This window comes from Sinocyclocheilus anshuiensis, unplaced genomic scaffold, assembly GCF_001515605.1.
Source record: "Sinocyclocheilus anshuiensis isolate Anshui unplaced genomic scaffold, SAMN03320099.WGS_v1.1 scaffold2090, whole genome shotgun sequence".
NCBI classification, from domain to species: domain Eukaryota; kingdom Metazoa; phylum Chordata; class Actinopteri; order Cypriniformes; family Cyprinidae; genus Sinocyclocheilus; species Sinocyclocheilus anshuiensis.
Window position 1 is genome coordinate 1040358 of NW_015560626.1, and position 24031 is coordinate 1064388.

A 24031-nucleotide genomic window follows, 5' to 3' on the forward strand; every position below is an offset into this window, starting at 1 on the left:
GTCTCTGCTCACTCACACAGAACACTTGGGAAGAAAATGTGTTTCCCCAGAAAAGATATTAAACTGAAGAATATGAAGCTTTCAATCATAATACAAGGGGGTCTATTCTGCTTCAAAACTCTCAGGACACTTAACTCACCCTATGAGACATAAAGACGCCACAAATATTCAATCTTCTCCAAGTGTGTGGTCCGACCTCACTCTTTAAGAAGCAGCCAACTGAACATTCCCAACACTGAAGGTCTGGGATCTGTCACAGGGCAATTACAGCACTGTGTGTACAATAACAGAAAGAGACAAAAACAAGATTCCTCAGTCCCAGGCCAAGATTTAAAATAGCCAATCTATGGTGCATTCCTTGTTTGTCTTGTTGAAACATCTTGAGGAATTTTGGATGAAGGTCTCAAACATGGACCACCTCATTTAGAGTCTAATTTTACTAGAGTGGCGTGACTTTGACCGTCACCGCTTTATTAGGAAGGCCTAGCTGATGTGTTTATGGAGCTGTGTGCAGGACTATTAGGTATTAGAAGCCCATTTTTCTCTGTATCAGAATAAACTTTGGGATTAGGAGGGCTGAGCTGGAGCAGAGGATGAGCAGTGAGTGAGAGTTGGTGAGACAAAGAACGTGGCTATAAAAAAGTTCAGAGGTCTGAGGATTAGCTAAGAGGGCAGAAGGGAAACATCACAGTTGATCTTGCTTTAATGAGAAGTGATTAAACATTGGCAGATCATAATGATGGTGAGATGAAATGGGGGCACAGAGTTTATAAACTGCCAGAGGGTGGGTGACTCCCTCTTGTGCTTGTTATTTGCCGCTCTTCTTTTCCCGTTCTCTTCACGTCTGTGCTCCCTGCTCTTTTCATGCGCCAGTTATTGCCAGCCTCAATCTGGATCAAACTGTCAGAAATGAGGTATAAAAAAAATACACAACCGGTAGATGTTTTATGAGAAGCTTTAAAACAAGTGTTTGAATTTCAGTTTTTAAACTACACTCGTGAACGCCAAAAGAAATCCATATCAAAGGCCTCAGAAGGACCATGGATTCGATGCCTATTGCAAGCTCTTATTTAACGTTCCCTGTAAGTCTGTGTGTGACTTACACACACACACACACACACACATCTGGATATCTAGATGCATACCAGTATAATTTAAACTGTTGTTGATTTTGTTGTAATGTTTACTAACTTATTGTCTTATGACATCAGGATGTGTTTGTTTCTCTATTTAAAATGATCTGTTAGTTGATTGTTACCCTAGTCACAGTTTTATGGTCTGTGAGTGGCATTTTAAGATATTTTATGAGCCTTGTTTGTCTCATAAGTGTGTGATGAATATTCATGTGAGTCTGTGGTAATTTAAGACAACTAACATTTTGTACAATACTCTTTTTACACTTTACACTCTTTGTACAAAACACTTTGTAACTCATTGTACAATTCTCAATCTGAAAATACAAAATGAAGTACATAATATTGAAATCATTAATAGTTTTTTTTAATCCAAATACACTACCATTCAAAAGTTTGGGGTCAGTAAGATGTTTGAAAGTCTCTTATGCTCATCAAGACTCCATGTATTTAATAAAAAAAATACAGTAAAAACAGAAATATTATTAAAATGGAAAATTACTATTTTCAATTGCAATATATTGTAATTTTTTTCCTGTGATGGCAAAGCTGTATTTTCAGCAGCTATTACTCCAGTCTTCAGTGTCACATGATCCTTCAGAAATCATTCTAATATGCTGAAACATTTCTTATTATTATTATTAATGTTGAAAACTGTGCTGCTTAATATTTTTGTGGAAACCATGATACATTTTTTTCAGGATTCTGATAAATTGAACGTTTAAAAGAGCAGTTTTTAAAAATAGAATTGTAAAAATAATGGCAGATATTTAGTCATTGTAACTTGACATTTTAAGACATTTAAATATTTTCAATTCCAAAAAATGTCATTTTTTAAGTTTCACAAAAATAACATACAGTATCATATACAGAATGATTGCCTTATTTTCCACATCCCCTTGTCCTGCTTATCATCTCTTTCACTGAGGATGGAGGAGGACAGTATAGCCATGTCTCTCACTGAGGGATTTGCCTGTCCAGAGAAAACTGTCTATAGTCCTTAGGCCTAGAAAGTATTCCAGAGGGAGGGAGCCAAAACAAACTGGCCATGATCTAAATGTGAAACCAGATACATATGAAAGAATGCCGTTTTCCATCCAAAGCTTACTCCCGTGACCCCGACCCCTAGCGGGCCGGTGGCTCGCTTGTTTGTATATCCCGACAATTGCTTTGTTTTGATGCCTTCCCATAATACTAGTTTCACAACAGAGCCTTCATTGAGCTGCCAACCCCTAGAGTCCTGACAGCTGCAGTTCCATCTGGACATTGCAATCCCAGCGTGTGTAGAAGTGTGTGTGTGTGTGTGTGTGTCTGGGTGAGATTGTACAGTGTAGTCATTTTGTAAAAGTTTAGAGCTCACTGGGTGTGTTTCTCTTCATCTTTTTTTTCTACTTCCACTGCAGTCAGAGATTAACTTTGAAGCACGTGACTAGATATTGGGGATGCATCAGGGCTCAGTGCTTGGGCCTAATCACTTTATCTCACTTGTCTACGCATCTTGCTGGCTGCTCTGTGTGTGTGTATTTTTATGTGAAAGCTCAAGAGGAGAATTCCCACGCTTCATGAGAAACACTAGGCTGTGTTGGACCTCAACTGCCGGAGATGTAATTTATTGATGATTTTGTTTCACGCATCACTAGATCCAGCATTTTCTCAGAGGTAGAAAGACAATACTCGGTCCTGTGGAGTCACCTTTACAGTGGCTATAGAGTTTCAGTTGCTTTCTGCATGTTTCCTTGAACCAGTGACCATCTTCTGAACCATTATCACTGGTTCAGAAGATGGTCACTGGTTCAAGGAAACATGCAGAAAGCAACTGAAACTTAAAAATAAAAGTTTACATTTTTTTAAGAAATTGAAACTTTTATTCACCCAGGATGCATTTGTTACAGTTACAGTAAAGCCTTTATAATGTTACAAAATATTCTATTTGAAATGTTCTTTTGAACTTTCTATACTGTACATTAAAGAGTCCTGAAAAAAAAAAAACTGACACGGATTGCAGTAATGGCTGCTGAAAGCTTTGCCATCACAGGAATAAATTACATTTTAACATATTAAAATAGAAAAACTTTCTTTTAAATTGCAATAATATTTCTGTATTTCTGATCAAATAAATACAGACGTGGTGTATTTTATGACAGAATTGTTTAGGTGAACTTCCCTTTAAGCTGAAATTCAAGCTAAAAAATAAATTCCCAACCAATGTACGTAGTTTATGCTCAGATGCAATCTTAGCTCTTTTACAAAGAATTTAATTCGTGGTTCATCTAATTCTTTAAATTTAACTTTTTTCTTTCTTTTTTTACGTTTCCTGTTGTAGGAACACTTTTATCCCAGTGAGTATTTGTTGTAAGGTTTGAATGCGGCTAACAGGGCCCATAATAACATGGAGACTTGGCAGGATGCGCAGGAGGTTTGGCATTGAACAGTTTTAGCACTCTGTTTGTCCCCAAGATCCACTTCTGCACAGTCACTCTGTTTAATGAAGCTATACATCTCCAGCAGTCTTCTACACATCTGGAGATTGTATAGAGACAGAAGGCTGCACGACACTCGTCTGGGCCTCCATATTTCACAGCATAAGCTTGAAGTGCCATTACATTTCCAGCTAGATCTTTCTCCATCTCCGACAGCTCTGTTCTATTGAGCTACAGTGGCAGAATCACCACTCTAACATGCAGACTCTATAAAAGACGACGAGGATCGTTTGGTAAACAGGTCTGCTGTAATGGATGGAAGATGCATCTGGGAAACAGCGATCTGAGCAAGGTAAATGAATGCACCCGACTCCATAATTAATAAGTCCCAAAGCTCATTGGGGCATCTTGTTTCAGGGCTCATTAATCTTTGATGATGGGCAGGGTAGAAGTGGGGTAAAGGCCAGCCTCTCTTCTGCCTGATCCCTAGAACATCTGATCCACCTGCATAGGTCACAACCAGACCCCTGCTTCACCACGTCACACACCTTCTTCTCCGCTACAGCTGTCAGTGGCTGTGTAACCAGAGCAGCATTAATAGCAGGTTTAGTTTACTGTCTGGAAACTGAGAGATTGTCCTCGTGGGTTCAGGTTCTGTATGTGGAGTCTGTAACTAAGCTATCATAATTCTACTGAATGCACAGGCATCATTTACGCTTTCTGTCATGGCCGATTTAGTCCCAACCACGAGTATACATCCTGTTGTGTGTTATAATTAAGTGACAGCCCACTAGAATTTGTAATAATTTGTTATATTTTGTGCTCTTCACCTCCCATTTGCTTTTTGCACCCATTGTATCAGTTACAGTTATTTCAGAAAAAACCTGTTCCTGCTGCTCATATATATTCATATAAATATTACAAATCTTATATTATGGTGGATTAGAACACAGAAGATCACATATTTAAAGTTAAATCATTAAAACTAAAAAAAGTAATATCTAATAGCAGATGGTTTAAAATATAATTATTTTATTCAATGAATTCAATGTTTAATTGTTCCCTAAATGAGTTTGTACATATTTTAAGAGTATATTTTTGATATTAGTGCTGTCAAAATTAAGGTGTTAAGGCAGGCGATTCATTTTTGCAGTTTAACAGCGTTAAAAATATTTAAATGCAGAGGCGGAGCTAAGATTGGCCACCCCACTCAGAACTGCTGCTTCTGTCTCTTTTTTTCTTCACAAGAATTGCATTTATTTAGATGCAGAATGTCTTTACGAACACATCAAACAGGAGACTTTTCAGACGCGCACTCCACTTCGCCTCAGCACCAGGCGTTAGTCAACGAGCACTGAAACGGTACAGGTGATGAGGCAGCTTCAGCAGAACAACAGTGAACTGCGGTCAGATGAGATGTTGTCAGGCCATATGTCAGTAAAAATTTATTTTCCTGTCCTGTCAGCCATTATACTGTGCTCGTAGTGCGTGCTCTTCAATTGCATGCACAAATACATTGGCGCGCACAGTAGCCTGTATCATTTCATATTATAGTATAAATGAAACTACGAGCATGCGTGTCAGATTGCATCACGTTCAGCAGCAGCAGCTCTTAAAGTAATAGCAGCCAAATAACCTAATAACCCAGCTGCTGTGATGTCTGTTCATCAAAGAACAAAAGAAAAAAAGAGGAAATCAATAACTTTTGTAGCTTTAAGCATTCATCTATATTTAATTTAGAATTTATTGTTTGATAAATTTATTCAGTTTCTGTATATTTCCTACTTGCTGAATGGCACAGGAAAATATGACATTTATTCTAATGGGCTTATGTGAAGATTATTTTAAGTTTACTAAAATTAGAAGTTGTTATTTTTTAAAGTCTAATAAATGTTCAAATTGATAGCTCTCAATTATACTGTAATGTTGAATGGCTACAGTTAATGGTTAAATAGGCTATTAGGGGGAAAAAAAACAATTTCCCAGAGACATCAGTAGTATTGGTATCAGTAATACTCACCTTCAGTCATTAAAAAAAGATGCCATTAAATAAATGTAAAAAATATACTGTATGTTGTTTCTACATTAATTAAATTAATCGCAATTAATTTCAGAAAAAAAATGTGCAATTTGGTTACTTTTTTTAATCGATTGACAGCACTAATATATTACTTTATCAAATAGGGCCTAAATTCATTTGAACATATTTTAAAAGAGTGTATATTTTATATTAATGGATTTATTAATGAATATATATATATATATATATATATATATATATATACACACACACACACACACAAACCATGTATGAGTTCTGAAGTTATTTAGCATGGATGCATTCAATTTATAAAAATATTTATAATGTTACAAAAGATTTCTATTTCAAGTAAATGCTGTTGTAATCATCAAAGAAAAAAGTTCCACAGAAATATTAAGCAGCACAAACTGTCTTCAACATTGATAATAATAAGAAATGTTTTTTGAGCAGCAAATCAGCATATTAGAAAGATACCAAGTGATGTCCATAATTCCCTGCCCACTGTTGGTTTGCAACAGTTGCACTTTTAAAGTAATATTAGAGTCATAATATTTGGGGGTTCTTTTGGACCTCTGAACCTTCTTAAAAATATTTACATCATTACTAGCTAGTGTTTACAGCAGCTGACTCCTTCAGCAGTTGAAGGAAGGCGTGTGTTAATTTAAGAATTAAATATGAGTCTTCTGAGATTACATGTTGTGTAACCGCACTTTCAAATATGCAGAGCAAGAATAAATGGAGGGCAGACGGGCACACTTTGCAGCGAACATGGAGGGCATGTCAATGATGGTGGTGGATGGCAACCATCCAGAGGATGGAGGATTCTGAAATCCCCCATTACACACTCTCCTCCACCCCCAAACCACGATCTGCTAACACAAACCACATGCACATGGCCAAACCCACATTTTTTCACTACACACGCATAGTGTGTGAGTGTGTGTGTTTGTTGGAGGGTGGGGGCCTGAAAGGGAATGAGGTGTGTTGTGGAAAAGAGCCCTGGGAATATTAGATCAGAGTTAAAAGTTCAAGCTATTCAAAACCAAACCTGCACCAAGTACAAGCCATATAGTTTGGTCCGTCCATTCTGATGCTATAATAGCTATTGGCCGAAGCATTGGTCTATATTTGGTGTTTTTTTTGAAGGGGTTTTCTGTAACATCCTGTATCTTCCAAAAGAGCAGTATGTCATCGCCCCGTGCTTTGATCCAGATGATCTTTATGAGGCTCTGACAGGAGATCGAGCCCAAAAGAAATATAGAGCACACTCTCATCTGCTCCACAAACAGAGAGACACTGAGAAATCTGCCTGGAAACTTCCAATGTACAGAGAGAGAGGACTGTTTCCTGTAAAACGAGGGATCTAGTTGCTTCTAACCAGCTCTTATCCACCTGCCATTCAGGATTTGCCACCACAGCAGAGGCTGTTGAACTTCAAATGCCATGGTGAATAAAATCTGAACACTGTGTTTCTTCAGGGGAGGGGAGGGAATGACTAAGAGTTTATGTAAGACGTTGTGGTTAAATGTTTGTAAAATGACAAAAACACACATCATCTTTGTAAGGAAATTGAGTGTTGAAGTCACTGCTTACTTTTCCCCCCCAAGAGATACTTTTTCCTAGTCTTTCTAAAGCCATAATCTGTAGGTTGGATGTTTGTTTTTTAGTTGATAACCCATTTTTTAAACTGAAGGTGACAGCCGGAACTGTGTAACACCCTGCTCCAATTTGAGGGTTTTTTAGTATGAACCCAAAGTAGGGTGAATGACAAAACATGTTTTTCTCTGTAAAGTAATTGGTTCTAGCAATGCCCGGGTCATGGGTTTGATTTGAGTTTTTATTTAATACTTTTATTCAGCAAGGCTGCATTAAATTGGTCGCAAGAGACAGTTAAGATGTTTTATAATGTTACAAAAGATTTCTATTTCAAATAAATGCTGTTGAACTTTCTATTCATCAAAGAATCCTAAAAAAACAGTTAAGCAGCCTGACTGTTTTCAACATTGATAATATTAAGAAATGTTTCTTGAGCAGCAAATCAGCATATTCGAATGATTTCTGAAGGATCATGTGACACTGAAGACTGGAGTAATGGCTGCTGAAAATGCTTCAAGTTGTATTACTGTTTTCACTGTATTTTGATCAAATAAATGAAGCCTTGGTTAGAATTAGTTCAAAAACTTTCCTTTACCTTTTCTTGAGGCAGTTATCACTTGAGGCAGTTATCACAGGTTTTGTTTAGTCTCTATTCGCACGGGATTAGTATTACCTGGTGACCTCCAGTCATTTGTAATAATTGCGGAGGTTGTCTGTTATTTTAATCCCGTGCGAATCGGCCATGTCTTTAATTTGTAAAGTAAAAATTCCCCCGCAAATGACCTACCAGATAATACTAACCCCGTGCGAATAGTGCTTAAGTCAACAGAAGTTAGAAGCAAAGACTGCTATTTTGAGTCCTGGATGCTCTGAAATGTATGTTTATATATTGCTAAGCATCTCCCATTTTACTTGACATATTAAACTAAACAATATGTGAAGGCTCATAAAAATACAAACATATGTATATAATTTTATTTTATGAAGTTAGTCTTTTTGCAAACTTGTTTTTATGTGGTCTATAAAAGCTGGGGTTGCTCACTTTAAGACGAGGTATTTGAGGTACGCCTGGTTTGAGGTTTACAGGAAAACACATTTCTGTGGCATGAAAGCTCTTGAATTCCTGCGCTGCAGTTTTGCTATTTAAAAAAATGAAACAGCAGAGGCCATTAACTTCCATAAATACTCCATTTAAATGTCATTTTGTTGTTTGCTTTGCCTTGCAGATGAGACGTGGCCAGTGCCACAGTTAAATGGACCCGCGGTGGCCCCAGGGTCCGCGGCCATTTCTGCTCCCCCTACCCCAGAATCCCCCGGTCCTTCCACCTGTCCTCTTCTGCCCACCCCCACTACCCCTCAACTACCTCCAGCCACCTCCTCATCTCCCGGCTGTGGCTCTTCTAACCCAGAGCAGGCTGGCACCGGGGCCCCTGGGGCGCCATCAGTCACCCCAAGCAACCCTGAGACCGAAGAGGACAAAGCCAAGAAGCTGCTTTACTGCTCACTGTGCAAAGTGGCCGTCAATTCACTCTCCCAGTTGGAGGCCCACAATAAAGGTGAACATTCATTTAGCGACAGCTCATCTGAACTGAATAACTTACTGTGCTGACTGATTACACAAAACATCCGTCATTTGGAAAAAAGAGTCTCCAATGAGCGCTTAGAGGTGGATAGATTATACATAATAACAAATGCTCCATGCATTTTCTTGTTTGAGGGACTCACTAGTCTGTACATGTGACTTTGTACTGCTATGGTTTTAAAATGCGCAATGTTGTTGCAAACAGAAAAAGCAAATGCAGAGGTTATATAGTGTTTCTCTGCTCTGTTAATTCTACTTTTAGGCGACAATATTTTTGCCAGTGGCAAGGAAATTAACCAACCAACCAACCATAAAAAAAAAAATATATATATATATATATATATATTATTATTAAATTGCCTTATACCTGTGTGTGTGTATGTATATATATATATATATATTTATTTATATGTGTGTGTGTGTGTGTGTGTATCAGCAATGGCACTTTTATCTGACTGTTATCTACTAATTAACTGTTATTTACTAAAATATCTGTAAAAATATTCATAATATATAATATAATTATATAATATATATATTCATAATATATAAAATATCTCCATAAAGCTTCCTATCACAAAACGTGAAGACATATTATTGTTTGCCATGTTGTGCTAAATGCAATAAATGTTCCATATAGAATATTACATTCATTTTTTTCATAAATTATGCATACTAGATACATTTCTGTTGGCAGATTTTTTCTTTCTTTTTATTGATTGATTGATTGATTGCATAGAGTCAGACTATCATTCCGCTGGAATAAAACCATATTTCTGTTCCTAATAAAGTTGCTGACAAACTGGGAAATAATGTACTTAACAGGATTTTTATAATCCTTATTTAGATTTTACTTTTAATTTTGCACTTGCAAATGTTAAATTCGAACCTTCTGGTTGTCTTTCTCAATACATGCTCAAATGACTTCAGAAGACATAATTATTTTAAGAACAGTCTGCAAGATTGATCTTGTTCTGTGAACAGCAGAAATATGCTTTGCGTAGCTCAAGGCAGCTCACTAGAGGAACACTAGCAATTACGTCCATCACCGAAAAACCCCTTTAAACTTCTAAAACGGGCGTCTTTAGAAGCTTTCTCTCTCTCATGTTTTATACACAACTTTACAGCGCCGCTTGTCCTCTCGGTTTGCCCCAAAGGTGTGCACAAAAAATGAATGAAGTAGATCAGCTTTTGTACTGCAGTGCAGCTTGTAGTATTTTAGGCAGTGTTTGATTTCTCGTGGTATATCGAATGCCTGAGCATATCTCATTCTGCTCTATTATTCAGTTTGTGTGAACACAAACAGCCCTGTTTGATGAGATGAAGGTGAATGTAGAGAAGACTTTGCTGCAAAAGCACACACAACTCTATTTATTATTGATCTCCTCTTTTATTTATCAGGGAAAACTGCAGTCATAGTTTCAGTGTTTATACCGTCTGTTTAGGAATTTCTCATGTTGAGCTTGTTGATTAAATGGTCTGTTTTTCCCCGGGCCAAAAGAAATTAATGCCTTTACATAAAGTATTTGACAACTGTTTATGTGGTCTGAAAATTAAACGGCGCATATTCACACTTTGATACATGGAAGCTACATGGAAGTCGTTCCTCTTGGAACAAGACCATGTTTTAAAGTAAACATTACAAGTTATGAGTGATATCAGGGCGTTGTTGCCAATGGAATGGCAAATTTTAATCAGTCTGGGTTTCAGAAAGCTATCTGGAATCAATACAGTCCATTCCCTAAATTAATTCTCTAAACCACAGCCAAAAAAATCAAATCATATGTTGTGCAGACAACCACAGATATAAGTCGGGAGGGGAAGGGAGAGTTTTAGCGTACTATATTTCTGCAGCTGTATGTTCAGACACAGCTGTCAATTCCTATTTTATCTGTTTAGTTCTCAGATGGCATTTACAAATCACTGTTACACTGTGAAACTAGCAACGCTCATTGCCTGGAACAAATTTTAAGTCTGAATATTGCAAGAGTGCATTTTTGAAGAGCAGTTTGAAGAGAGTTTTTTTTGCCTTGTCTCTTTAAACCCAAACTTAAGGTGAACTTTTGGTCAAGAGGGGGAAAATTAAGCCTGCTTTTGGTTTGGCAAGAGAACATTTCAACATTCCCAATGTTTTCTTGGTTAAGAACAAAACAAAGACATTAGTTCTTAGGAACCCAAGCATGTGGACGTCACGTGTTTTTTGTCCATATCATTGACATTGTGAGGGCAGGCACATGACGCGAAACATTTAAGGAGAACCATGTGTTGCACGGCTCCAAACACAGGAAATGGAGAATTGATGAGCTTCTTTGTAACGAGGAGAGCCAAACTGAACGAATCACTAAGACTTGAGGAATTCAGTTTTGTAACACAGTTTTGAAATTAAAAGCCAGGCAGTATACTTCTTGATTTATGAACAGTACTGTACAATAATGTAACCTGAATGAAATTCAAAAAGGATATGATTTCCAAGTGCAAAGCATTCCAACAAAAGAATGGTGTGACTGCCTATTAGACATGTGGACAGAAATAAGAATCATCCCTAGCATGAGCAGTTGCATTTAAAGTCCGCATGAAATCAAAATTGACTTTATTTACTTTACTAGCGCACATTGCTAGTCTTGATGTGAACAATTAGTCCGTGCAAGTTAATCCACTGAAAAAAATTGTTTGTCTTCGTAATATTTAATCAAAATCTGAACATTTACTTCCGCTCTGGAATGGCATTCCTTTTCTGATGACGTCAGTTTGATGGCTTGGGCAGAATATCCTTAAACACACCCCTCTAACCGTTAGATTGCTATAAGTGAGAGACAGAGAGGAGGAGCGCAAAAATAAAACCATGCCCTCTATTCAATATTCCGTTTCAGCTGGAAATATGTCACTGCACTGAAATAAAGTCGGCAGCAACTTCCAGTTCACAAGGACTTTAATGGTAATTCAAAGCGGAAGATTCAAGAGCCCTCGAGTGGTTATGACCAGATATTGCAATACTGCCTGTAGTTCATATTAAATTAAATGTTATGTATTTATTATTATTATCATAATATAATATTATTATTTTATTATTATTATTTTTGTTGCTATTTTTATTATTTATCATATATTCTTTTTATTACATTATATTATATTATTTATTTTAATTTTTACATTTATTTAATGTCAGAAAAGATTTCAGTTTCAAACAAATGCTGTTCTTTAGAACTTTCTATATATCAGAGAAACCTGGGGGAAAAATACAATTTAGAAAAATATATATAAAGCAGCACAACCGTTTTCAACATTGCTAATAAGAAATGTTTCTTAAGCACCAAATCAGTAATATAATGATTTCTGAAGGATCGTGTGATGCTGAGGACTGGAGTAATGTCTGCTAAAAATACAGCTTTGACATCACAGAAATAAATGACATTTCAAAATATATTAAAGGAAAAAAGTTATTTCAAATTGTAATAATATTTTAAAAATATTACTGAAAAAAAATACTCAATCAAATAATTGCAGCTTTGTTGAGCATAAGAGACTTCAAAAACAGTAATATATAACTCCCTAATTTGTATGCATGTATGTACATATATACAATATATTTTATTTATAACAACACTCAATTTTCAAAACCCCACTTGTATTTCTCCTCACTCCTCAGGCACTAAACACAAAACCATTCTGGAAGCCCGCAGCGGACTGGGCCCCATTAAGGCATACCCTCGTTTGGGTCCGAAGCCCAGCGGGGAGCAGGAAGGCGGGGCCACAGACCCCAATACTCAGGAACGCACCTTCCACTGTGAGATCTGCAACGTGCGGGTCAACTCAGAACTGCAGCTCAAACAGGTGAGCGAGGGTCATGGTGTTCGTAATTGTTTTTTCTTTTAAATGCTTGTCATGCTGTTTACATGCTGTATATATTGTTATCGAGCTAAATTTGTTTCAAAATTGGTATGTTTGATATGTTTGCAGCACATATCAAGTCGAAGGCACCGGGACGGAGTGGCAGGAAAGCCAAACCCCCTCCTGAGCCGACACAAGAAGCACAGGGGAGCTGACCTTGCGGTAAGTGGTAACCAATCCTAATTTAAATGTGCTTGCATGCACATTTAATTGTATGTCAGATTACAATATGATATCGTTGGGTCATAATATTTTTCTCTTCATACAGGATCTCACCAAAGCATTAGGCGCCGGCCTCCTGCCGAGTCCTCTGGCCGTTGCTGCGGCAATGGCAGCGGCGGCCTCCTCCAATCCGCTCGCTCTTCGCGCAGCATCCTCCGCCCCCCATCCGCATCATCACCTCCTTCAGGGTCCGCCCCTCAGCCACGCCATCTTGAGACCAGCTCCGGGGCCCATACGCACCTCACACGGGCCGATCCTGTTCTCGCCATACTGACTCCGCCCTCACCCGCCCTTAGCCAATCACAGCCAGTCCGGAGCCTCACCTCCAAAAGCACACTGTGAAGACGAAAAAATAGTGAAACACCACAGCAATGAGAAGAATCGGCCCATCAACAACAACGTCAATCATCAAACCAAGCAGAAGGGGGCACAGCCACGAAGGAGGGTGCGACTGGCATTCCAACCCTCTTTCCATCACCCTTAACCGCCTCCTTCATCTCCGTTTGTTCAGATCAAGTGATTTATTCGTTGGTGGATGAATGAACGAATGCAGGGATTGTTGGAATAGAGCAATATCGTATGCAGAGTCCATCTGACATCCTTGTTCCTTCCCTCTATTTATACTCATACTGTGAGGTAGCAGCAGTCACATGGTAGCCATACATGCTGGAATCAGTTTCTAGACACCCCAAAACACACAAAGACTACAGTTAAATGTTGTTCGGAATAAATGCACCCTCAACCCTATGCACCTTGAGAAACCTACAGAAACCATCAGTACGCTTCTCGTAGCATTCGCTGTATTCAACTTGTCCTGTCTGGCTTTGGCATCTTTGCAAGAGGAAAACGCCCCAATCTCCGTCGCAGTTCCACCACGTCAAGACTCCGAGCAGGGGATTGTGGGGAAGGTCTTTCCCAATTCTGGCTTGAATTGAGAAGCTTATCATGGCGCCCGACTTCATACAGTCGCATCTCGCTAGGGAAACAGAGGGATTCAGAAGAGACACTCGAGATTTCTTTTGTGTCGCTTTTGCATCCGTTTGCACTAGGAGCGGTTGACTGAAAAACCCCAGACCCCTGTCTTAGATCTTAGAAAATCAGTAGACGTCTATTTATTCTATTGTGTAGCGTAGTTTAGTTCAGAACATCCAAGCTGGTTGACTTTAGAAATATTCCGAAGTGAATTATGTACGTAGATAAGATGGATGGGTACTTTGATTCTCAGAGAAAGGCAACAAACCTAAGCACACACTTGGACTTACAGTACATACAGGCTCCTCTGTTCATTCTGTCTCTGTATGTTCAGTGGACATTATGCAACCCCAAGCAATACGGCCCCCCTTCTATCCGACTTCCGCGTTCAGTCTCACGAGACAGCCTGCATCCCGCAAGGACTGACATAACAGGACAGCCACTCCAGCGGATGCCCATGAGAAAAATTAACAGAGAGAAGATGCAGAGGAGGTCACAGAGGACCCGACTGTGCAATCTCCCCTTTTTTTGGTATGAACTTCCTGTCTTGAATCTAAAGCCATGCAATGCATATTATTTTTGTTCTTTTATCATGATCAATGAATTGTTTTGATGTTGTTGTTTTTTTGGTTCATTTTCATAGCACACTGATACGTTGAAACAGGAATATTTTTCTATGGAAGACTGAAAACCTGCACTCGGGTGGGATCTACATGTAGAAATCGTGTTTGGAGGAAGTAAAGTAACATAAGCATAAACATCAAACTAGGGCCTGTCGTGTTGGTGGAGATACGCGACAGTTCACTGATAAGCAAAGTGCGACAATGTCTTACTGTTGTTTAGATATTGCAATGCAATAAGCAATTGTCATTTGTTGTAGAAGAGAATTTATAAATGGTACGGCTGCTAAAAGGCCTCCACGTTCTTCCACAGAGATAAACTAGCCTTTTTAGGACAAAAGCTGGGCGTTTAAAGCAAGAAAGGGGCACCCACAGGGACGGGCCCTTCATATTAAAGGGTCTTTTCTCATCTCTGAGTGGGGGACAGGGTATATCTGAACGCAAACAATGTGTAGTCAGCCATAGCCTATGCGTATGTAGCTTAGTTCACTTTTTTGTTTGTTCGTGGCATTGTTTGCGTTGTGTGGGAAACGTCATGATAATGCCATTACGTCATGCTAATTGCGGTTAGCGTCCACCATTGTGCTTTGATGGAACGTTACCTCCATTTCTCATTAGTTACTGAGGCACTATTATGGGTGCTGTAGTTTCACGTCGGTGTGTATCGTGTAGTGTTTGTTGTGTGCGTACGGATAGAATCCGGTTCTGGGAAACCTGACAGAATCTGGTTTAAGGGATAGTTCACCGAAAAATTAAACTTTTGTTGTCATTTACTCACCCTCATGTCGTTTCAGACCTTTTTCAACAGGACAAAGGAGGAGATATTTATGAAAAATTACAGTAAAATGACAGTTTTTTAGTGACCAGGGTATCGAGCTCCAAAAAAAGCACCACAGTGTCAAAAAGATCTTTGACTCTTGTGTGAATTCTTTTGAAGAAATAATTATTTAAATCATACTTGCAAACTCGCCGTTCTGACATTGAAATTCACATCATTAGTGCAAATTATTTTTGGTGAGAAGCGCCACCTACTGTCAGAGTGTGAATTTGCATTTTTATTCAGCCCATCTGCTGTTTTTTTTCGTAATCAACTTTTGTCATCATCGTTCAATGTCATATCATATCATTTAAACTATGACATTTTTTTACAGTCACTTTACAGGATGTTTAGGATGTTACCAAAGCAATATTGCTACCTAAACAAAGTTTTATTCTGATTTCAGAATTTTCAAAATAATATAATTTTGAGAAAACTGTTAATTTCAAGATTTTTTTAAAGAAAATTCCCTGACCAAGCATATTGATTCTTTAATAAAATATATTTTTTTGTGTTCTGTGATGTAGTTTTATTCTGATTTCAGAATTTTCAAAATAATTTTGAGAATTAAAAACTGTTAATTTCAAGATTTTTTTAAAGAAAATTCCCTGACCAAGCATATTGATTCTTTAATAAAATATATTTTTTTGTGTTCTGTGGAGGAGAAAAAGAAAAAAAACAGCATATGGGTTTGGAACTACACAAGGATGAGTATAAAATGAACAAGTTTTCATTTTTTTGCGGTGACCCATTCCTTTAAACTGCACATTTGCAATCAGCTGTTTCTATCCCAATCTTAATCATTAAAAACAATCAGTGGATGGTGTTTTCGGCTGATTTCAGATGAGCATTTTGGGGTAACACTATGCGCACTGACAAATGCTGTAGTTTGAAACCACCTGGTTGGTCCAGTGCCCCATTGAAACCATGTGAGGTGATAAAGCCATCACAGCTAACACACTCCACAGGCTCGAGACAGACTCGCTTAGTCCCATCCGTCAACACTGTAAAGACCACATTCATCCTGTAGTCAGAATAATGTCATCACTGTACAGAATTGTCTTTGGTAGATTTATTCAACCTTTCAGGGCAGGTGTAATGTTAGTTGGTGAAGTCTATTTTAGCCTTAGCCTTATTCCACCCCAGGCCTCTCCAGGAGCGGACGCGGATGGAGAAGCTTCGGTCAAACCTCGTCTTGCCAATAAATTTATTTTTGAATTGAGCTGTCAAATGGGATAACAGTATGTGTGATGGAACATAGCAATATTCAACTCATACTGGCTACTCTTGTTTATTGCAATAAGGAAATCAACCAATAGATGCATATGTGAGTAAAATATTATAGATGTAATTTAAATCAAACACAGAAAATTATGGAAATACTTGGTATCAGAGAAACTTGGAGTTACCACAGGAAAAAAATAATAAAAAAATCAATGTCTATAAATCAATAAAGAATATTAAAACTCATATCTCATGCTTCTTTTTTCATAGTTGTTTTTATGAAATGTTATAATTATAGTTTAAGGTTAAAAAAGGAGTCTCTTACAAATTATTTATAACATCAAGACTGTACACTGTAAAAAAACAAAAAAAAAACTGTATTAAATAAATAAATAAAATATAACTTTCACAGAAGAACAAAATCCAGCTGTGATTGCCAAAATATTTATGAAAAAAAATACATTAAAAATGTAAACATACTTACAGAACAACCTGTACATTTTTAAGTAAAAACAAATAATTATTTATAACATCAAGACTGTACACTGTAAAAAAAAACAAAAAAAAAACTGTATTAAATAAATAAATAAAATGTAACTTTCACAGAAGAACAAAATCCAGCTGTGATTGCCAAAATATTTATGAAAAAAAATACATTAAAAATGTAAACATACTTACAGAACAACCTGTACATTTTTAAGTAAAAAAAAATTTAGCCAGCAAATCTAATAGCCCTTTTCTGCTTCCTTTTGATTTGTCCCTCGAACACATGCCAACAACCAACATAATAAAACAGGTGGCATAAAGAAATTCACATGAACAAAGTTCATCAGAAGTAGCCTTTCCACGAGTTGTGGAATATACTAATAGAAGAGTCATACACACAAATATAAGACACCATCACGGTAACAGTTAACACTAATTAAAGTTTAGATAGACAGATCTATACCATATCTTTACCACAGTATTTGAAAAGCAAATCTCTCATTTTTGTTTGTTGTTTCATCAGTGCATTACACAGAAAGTGAAGAATAATAAATTATACTGTGCGTCACTAGATGGCGCTGTAGGACTGATATGCTCACAGCGCATCAAGCTCACTAAAACAAGCAGACAAGTCGGCCAAGTATTTATACACTATCTGCCTGCTGTGCTGCGACAAATTAAAACAAATACCGAGTTAATAGCTAATGAACAGGCTTTACATGAACTAGCACCTTTTGTGATGTGTTCATGTTTTAGTTGTAAACGTTTTAACATTTTTAATGTTGATCTCTGTAATACGCGTATATTGATCATATCACACACAAAATAAGGTGACATGATGTGTCTAAACTTTATATTTACCCTTCCTCATTTGTTGCTTTGTGAACACACTTCACACTTGTATTATACAGATCACTCAAAATGATTCAGCAGTTTGAACACACCTTTTCAAAGCCAATTGTGGAATTTTCATATATAGGCCTATTATATTTGTATTTTACAAGGAAGCTGGGTGTAATAATGTTTATATGAGGATAAACATTTAGGCACAGCCAGGATTTTTTTGTATTTATTTTTTAAGTTGATTATTATTTGTGTTAATCACAGTGAGAGGAGCTACATTATATGTTGAAACTCAATATAAAGTCCCACAATAAGAGTTTAATCAGCTATAAACCAATGATTATGGTTTTTATAAATGGCTATCAATAAAAAGATCTAATATCAAGCTTCAAGGACTTCTAGTGTGATTAGTCAAATGGCATTTAATAATAAACCAAGCAACTGCTATTGAATAGTATTTATAACAGAGCATTTCTGCGAAGCATGTTCATAAATTTGCATCAGCAATCCATGTGTTTCCGAAGAGGATTTTTTTGCAGCGTAGTCGCAATGAATGGTCTTTTTGAAGTGAGCAGGAACCTTTCAATTCAGTTTTCAGTAGTCTCTTTTATCTCTTAAGGATCAAGGAAAATTCTGTTTTTCATAATATCCACCTTTTTAAGGTTGAGACAGTCTGTTCTCAAAATTTCGGATCCGCATCATCCAAACTCAAGGAATAAGAGCAGTTCTGCACTGAAATCTGAGCGTCATTAGAGCTATAATCCTCTCCATGACACTTGAGAGCGGGACGGAGCACAGCTGAAGTACACATACTGGGCTAGAGAGGATGGGTGGAGAGAAGAGGAGAGCTGTGGCAGACACGCATCTCATAAGGACACGGTGTCAGAGTTTGAAAGGTTCACGCGTCGCGCTCTGCAAATGGAGAACTCCATTAGCTGAAATATGTGCCTGGGCTTTTACCAAAGATTTTAGCACAAACCTAAAAGGTCTGTGGGGATAATTACACAGCAAATAACACATACATCCAACAACAGCAAAATGTGAAGGGTGAAAGACATGCAGAGAAGACGGAAAGAAAGTGAACAGTGTGATTAATGCACTTTTACATACTTGACACCTACGAAATATTCTAATGCTGACAACAAAACAAAACACAGTGACAGCGCTGAACTTGACGAGTTCTTTGTGTACGCATTGAGATTATTCACGAACATAAGAAGTAATGAGAATTCCTTCCTTATGATAATGTCACAAGGAAGGGATTTAATTATAGTTTCTGTTCTCAAATCGTTGCACGTTCAGGAATCAGCAGGAAATTAAGCCCTCATAGTGTGCCATTGTAAAAAGCTGATGTCTTACTGTGGTCCACTGTTCGGCCCTCAACTAACAGTAAAACCTATGCTTTACCACAATGTATATGTATATATGATCAAAAGTTTGGAATAATGACGTTTTTAAAAAATATATATTTTTCAAAGAAGTCTCTTATGCTCACCAATGCTGCATTTATCTGATTAAATACAGTAAAAATAGTAATATTTTGAAATATTATTACAATTTAAAATAACTGTTTTCTATTTCAATATATAAAAAATGAAATTTATTCTAGTGATGGCAAAGCTGAATTTTCAGCAGCCATTACTCTAGTCTTCAGTGTCACATGATCCTTCAGAAATCAGAAACCCTGATTTGATGCTCAAGAAATATTTCTTCTTACTATCATCATCATCATCATCATCATCATCAGTGTTGAAAACAGTTTTTGCTGCTTAATATTTTTGTGGAAACCGATACACTACCATTCAACGTTTGGGATAAGATTTAAAAAATCAAAATAAAATAATAATTTTGCAAGGATGCATTCAAAAAGGAAATGCACTCATAATGTTAAATAAGATTTCTATTTCAAAAACAATGCTGACCATTTGAACTCCTGAAAAATTTTTTTATCAGAGATTCCACAAAAAAAAAATTTCAGCATTGAAAATAAAAAGGACCACTCTTAATAAGCACCAATAATAACTGATAAAAATTGAGAACCAAATCAGCATATTTGAATGATTTCTAAAGGATCATGTGACACTGAAGACTGGAGTAACGATGCTAAAAATTCAGCTTTGCCATCACAGGAATCAATTACATGTTAAAATATATTAAAACAGAAAATGTTTAATTTGACTTTTTTATGTGCAAATACTGCTTGTATTATTTGTGCAGTTCACTATGTTCTCTAACCGCCTAAATGCTAACATTGATTTTCCTACCCCTTTTACCCGCTCCTCTCGTCAATCCCATAGAGATGTGCTTCCCTCTGTCATGATGCTCCGGTTGTGAGAGAGCATGGCTTTATGAACCCCATCAGCATCCCAGCAGTGGCATCATACATGTAGAGTGAAAGCTGGAGGCTACACTTCTCTGGAGCTTTCAACCTCTCTGTGTGATACCCATCTCAGAGAGAGAGCAACAATACTGAGATAACTCGCGTCCCTGAGGGGTTGGGGGTGTTCTGATGGCTATTTGAAAGGACATTTGACAGCTTTTCTTTCCCCAGTCACGATTATTTTGGATGCTACCTCAAACAGCAATTCAGATCGTGTGTGTATCTTGCAATCCGACTTCAAAGGAAAACGAACAATCCTGATAATTGGAGAGGGTGCAATTTGTTATATAACGAAATGTAAAAAAGTTCATTATGATAGAACAACTCTAATCCTCTAAATGAATTAATATCGCAGACTTGCGCTGCCTCAAATGGCCACTGCATGAGGGTCACATATAAATGAATAACATGAACGCAGGCTCTTGATTAAATAGACACTCACAGTGTTGCCCTTAATGTAAATTTGTGAGTACATTTTTGAGTGCCTCGGAAAGAAAAAAACAGAAGTGAAAATAATAACTGTATGAAAATAAATATTCCAAATTATATAAACTATATGAAGATAATATATAAATTATCCAGCGAATAATAACGCTTCAGAATGGGACAGCATCCTAAAGCTTATCGTGTTGTACATGTTCAAGTGAATGTAAAGTCACATGAGAAGCTGATTTATGCAGATTTGGCCCATGTCAATGATGTTAAAATTAAGAAAATTAATGTAAAAATGACTTGAAATTATTTCTTTTTTAAACACCACATTCATATCTGTGACCATCATGCTATTCGAAAAGAAGTTGACTATATCAATAAATAACCTGAACAACAGTTGGAAGTTTTTTTTTTAATGTATCACTCTAGAATAGATATTATTTTTACAATAATAGTTGAAAAACATATGAATTCTTCAGTGTGACTTAGTTTTAACAGTATGAGTCTATAAAATATAATAATATTAAAAAATAATATTTAATATTATACAACATATTTTTCAGTCACACTTTACTTTAAGGTCCAATTCTCACTATTAACAAACCATTCATTACTATTTTTGCCTCAATAAACTCCTAATTTGCTGATTATTAATAGTTAGTAAGGCAGTTGTTACGTTTAAGTATTGGGTAGGGATGTAGAATATGGTTATGTGCTTTACAAGTGCTAATAAACAGCCAAAATGTTAATAACAGGCATGCTAGTAAGCAACTAGTTAATAGTGAGAATTGGTCCCTATACTAAAGTGTTACCTATTTTTCTAGAATACTGTATATACTGTACAATATATTTATATAAATGTGTTGTTGCAAAAGTAATATCTTGATATATAGATCGATCGATAGTTTGATAGTTCGATAGATAGATAGATAGATAGATAGATAGATAGATCGATATATAGATAGATAGCTAAAAACTTACATTGAGCTAAAAACCCAGATAAAAAGGGGGAATTTTTACATGCACATTTGTGTGCTTCCAGATGTCTGTAATAAAGGACACATTATAATCTCTCTCAGCTTCCCCATGATGCTCCAGCCGAACAAAAGCTGGCAGGTTCAGGTGCGAGCGCATCATACTGATAATTAGACCAATCTCCCTATACACCTCCCATCACGAGAGAAGCTATAGACGGACACAAACGGTTGTTGTCCTTTTCTTCCCAACGCCACAACGGAATGAGCCTGTAATAGACTCATTTGCAGGCAGAATTGTCTGTTTGGTTCTAAACAACTGACTACAATCCAAGTGGGGCTTAAATGGAAAAACTGATAAATACAGACATGGATAGCTGGAGGGATGTAATCGCATACTGATAGATTTGCTTTAGCATTCGTAGATTGCAATATGTAGCTTACAACAATGGACTTGTCAAATGAAATCTCAAAGCTAGGTCCCAGTGCAAATATATTAATGTGGTTGAGCCTCACAGGACTTACTGCAAAACCGTTTATTGCAGTGAAATGTAATTTCTAAGAAAAGAGGCAAATTGATTTGGTACCGTACATACTCTGCTCAGTTGAAGTGAACATCTCAAGGACGTTCATCTTTCTACCCAGCATTCACTGTGGATGAACTCACTACAGCACACAGGAAAGCAGGCAGAGTCTCTCACACAGATGACATCTTTTTATTGAGGAAAAGACTTGAAAAATGTCATCAAACTAGAGGTCTGTTGAGACAGTGTAACCTAATGTCATATGTATTGCTCTTGAAAATGTATGGTTTATTTTTTTATCAAATAGAAAGAAATGCAACATAATTAGTAATGAATTTGGCATTCAAATAAGATATGAGAATAAATTCACTATTCACTAAATTTTAAATTATGAACATTAAAAGCCATTTTCCATTAAAGTGATACATTTTCTTTCAAATTAGAGTTTCGCTGTTAAACTATTAGATATGTTAAATCAAATTATTTGAATATTTCAAGCTTACCAACTAGTCAAAATTGAACCCAAATGAACTCTGCAGCTCTGTTACCATATGGTCAATTTGTTTTTATTATTTGTTTAATTTAACAAAAACGGGTAAATATTGTTTAATTTAGGATGAAAACACCAAAATGAAACCAAATCAGAATTTTAGATGGTCTCAAATTTGGTGAGAGGGTTGCAAACATTACATAAAACAAATACAAAATGAAATGGCACTCACACTCCTTTAATAATATCGTCAGACTTTTTTCACGTTCACTGACCTTTCACTAAAAAAAAAAGACTTTTTTTTTTAAACTGCCATTTACACTTCCTGAACAATATGTGCATTTCTTGGGTGTTCTATGCGATGGATGGACAGAGGAAAGGCTGTTTACTGTGATTGTGTGTTATGGCAATAATCAAATCATCATGCACTGGGCAGCTTGGATGGTAGTTGTCTATTATAGAGGGACAACCATTTGGGAAGCCTATGGTCATCAATCTTGTCTCTGCATTCGTGTATTGTATCTGCAAATGTATGTGCGTACAGAGTGTAGGCGTTGGAAGTGATGGGATGATGCCGTCAACATGTCAGTGTTTCTTCTGGAACATTATACAGAAGAAAATACATTGAGACACACAAAGGCTCCACATACTGTATATGCAATGGATCGATAAAGATCTAGAACAATGAACGTATCTTCTTAAGAGTATCATAGCGAGTAATGAATAATGCGAGAGCAGCAAATGCACGAGATAATATAGAGCTGTCATCATCTCTCATAATGCACAGTAATATGAAGTGACATGGAGGACATCGTCAGCTACATCTCTAATTGAAAATTTAACTCAGCTAATGAGGCAGAGGACAATCAGATACGGAGTGCATTTGTTTCTTTCTGTTTGCACAGACAACTTAATGAGACATTTCCACTGCGCTCACAAATAAAACAAGCTGTATAATATATTTTTTTAATTACTGTAAAGACATGAGCACTGTAACCAACACATCTTATTTATGTCAAGGCTGTTGACAAATTACATTCTCCATGTTTTTTCATTTTTCCTCGACCAGTGTGACCCTGCAAGTGGAAGACATCGATTAAACTCGCATTTAGCCGAAAGCATCGATATCTGCGGCCCTACAAAGGCAACTATTCACATGCGGAGCATCACAGATCATCTTTATCCTAACTGACAGGCCTACAACCAGTGAATATGACAACAACGGTGAAGCCAAGACAGATCACAGCCACTTTGGCCTTTCTAGAAAAAGACAGCCACAAGTTTTGTAAGCAAAGCTTCACGGTTTCCTAGCACAGAATATAAAGCACAGTGCCTTGCGTCAAACCGTGAATGTTTGCGGTAAGGTAAATAGGAGACAGACAGATCT

The 24031-nt window shown here is 36.9% G+C and overlaps 1 protein-coding gene across 3 annotated transcripts in view; it reads left to right on the forward strand.

Moving 5' to 3' along the window:
* Positions 1-15663, forward strand: part of LOC107681944 (zinc finger protein 385A-like) — an 85681-nt gene extending 70018 nt beyond the window's left edge. For all 3 annotated transcript variants that reach the window (XM_016478317.1, XM_016478318.1, XM_016478319.1), the window contains 4 exons: positions 8417-8746; positions 12419-12603; positions 12730-12822; positions 12929-15663. In XM_016478317.1, the coding sequence (XP_016333803.1) occupies positions 8417-8746; positions 12419-12603; positions 12730-12822; positions 12929-13156 (836 nt within the window). In that variant the 3' untranslated portion in view covers positions 13157-15663. The remainder of the gene's footprint in view (positions 1-8416; positions 8747-12418; positions 12604-12729; positions 12823-12928) is intronic.
* Positions 15664-24031: the final 8368 nt, after the last annotated feature.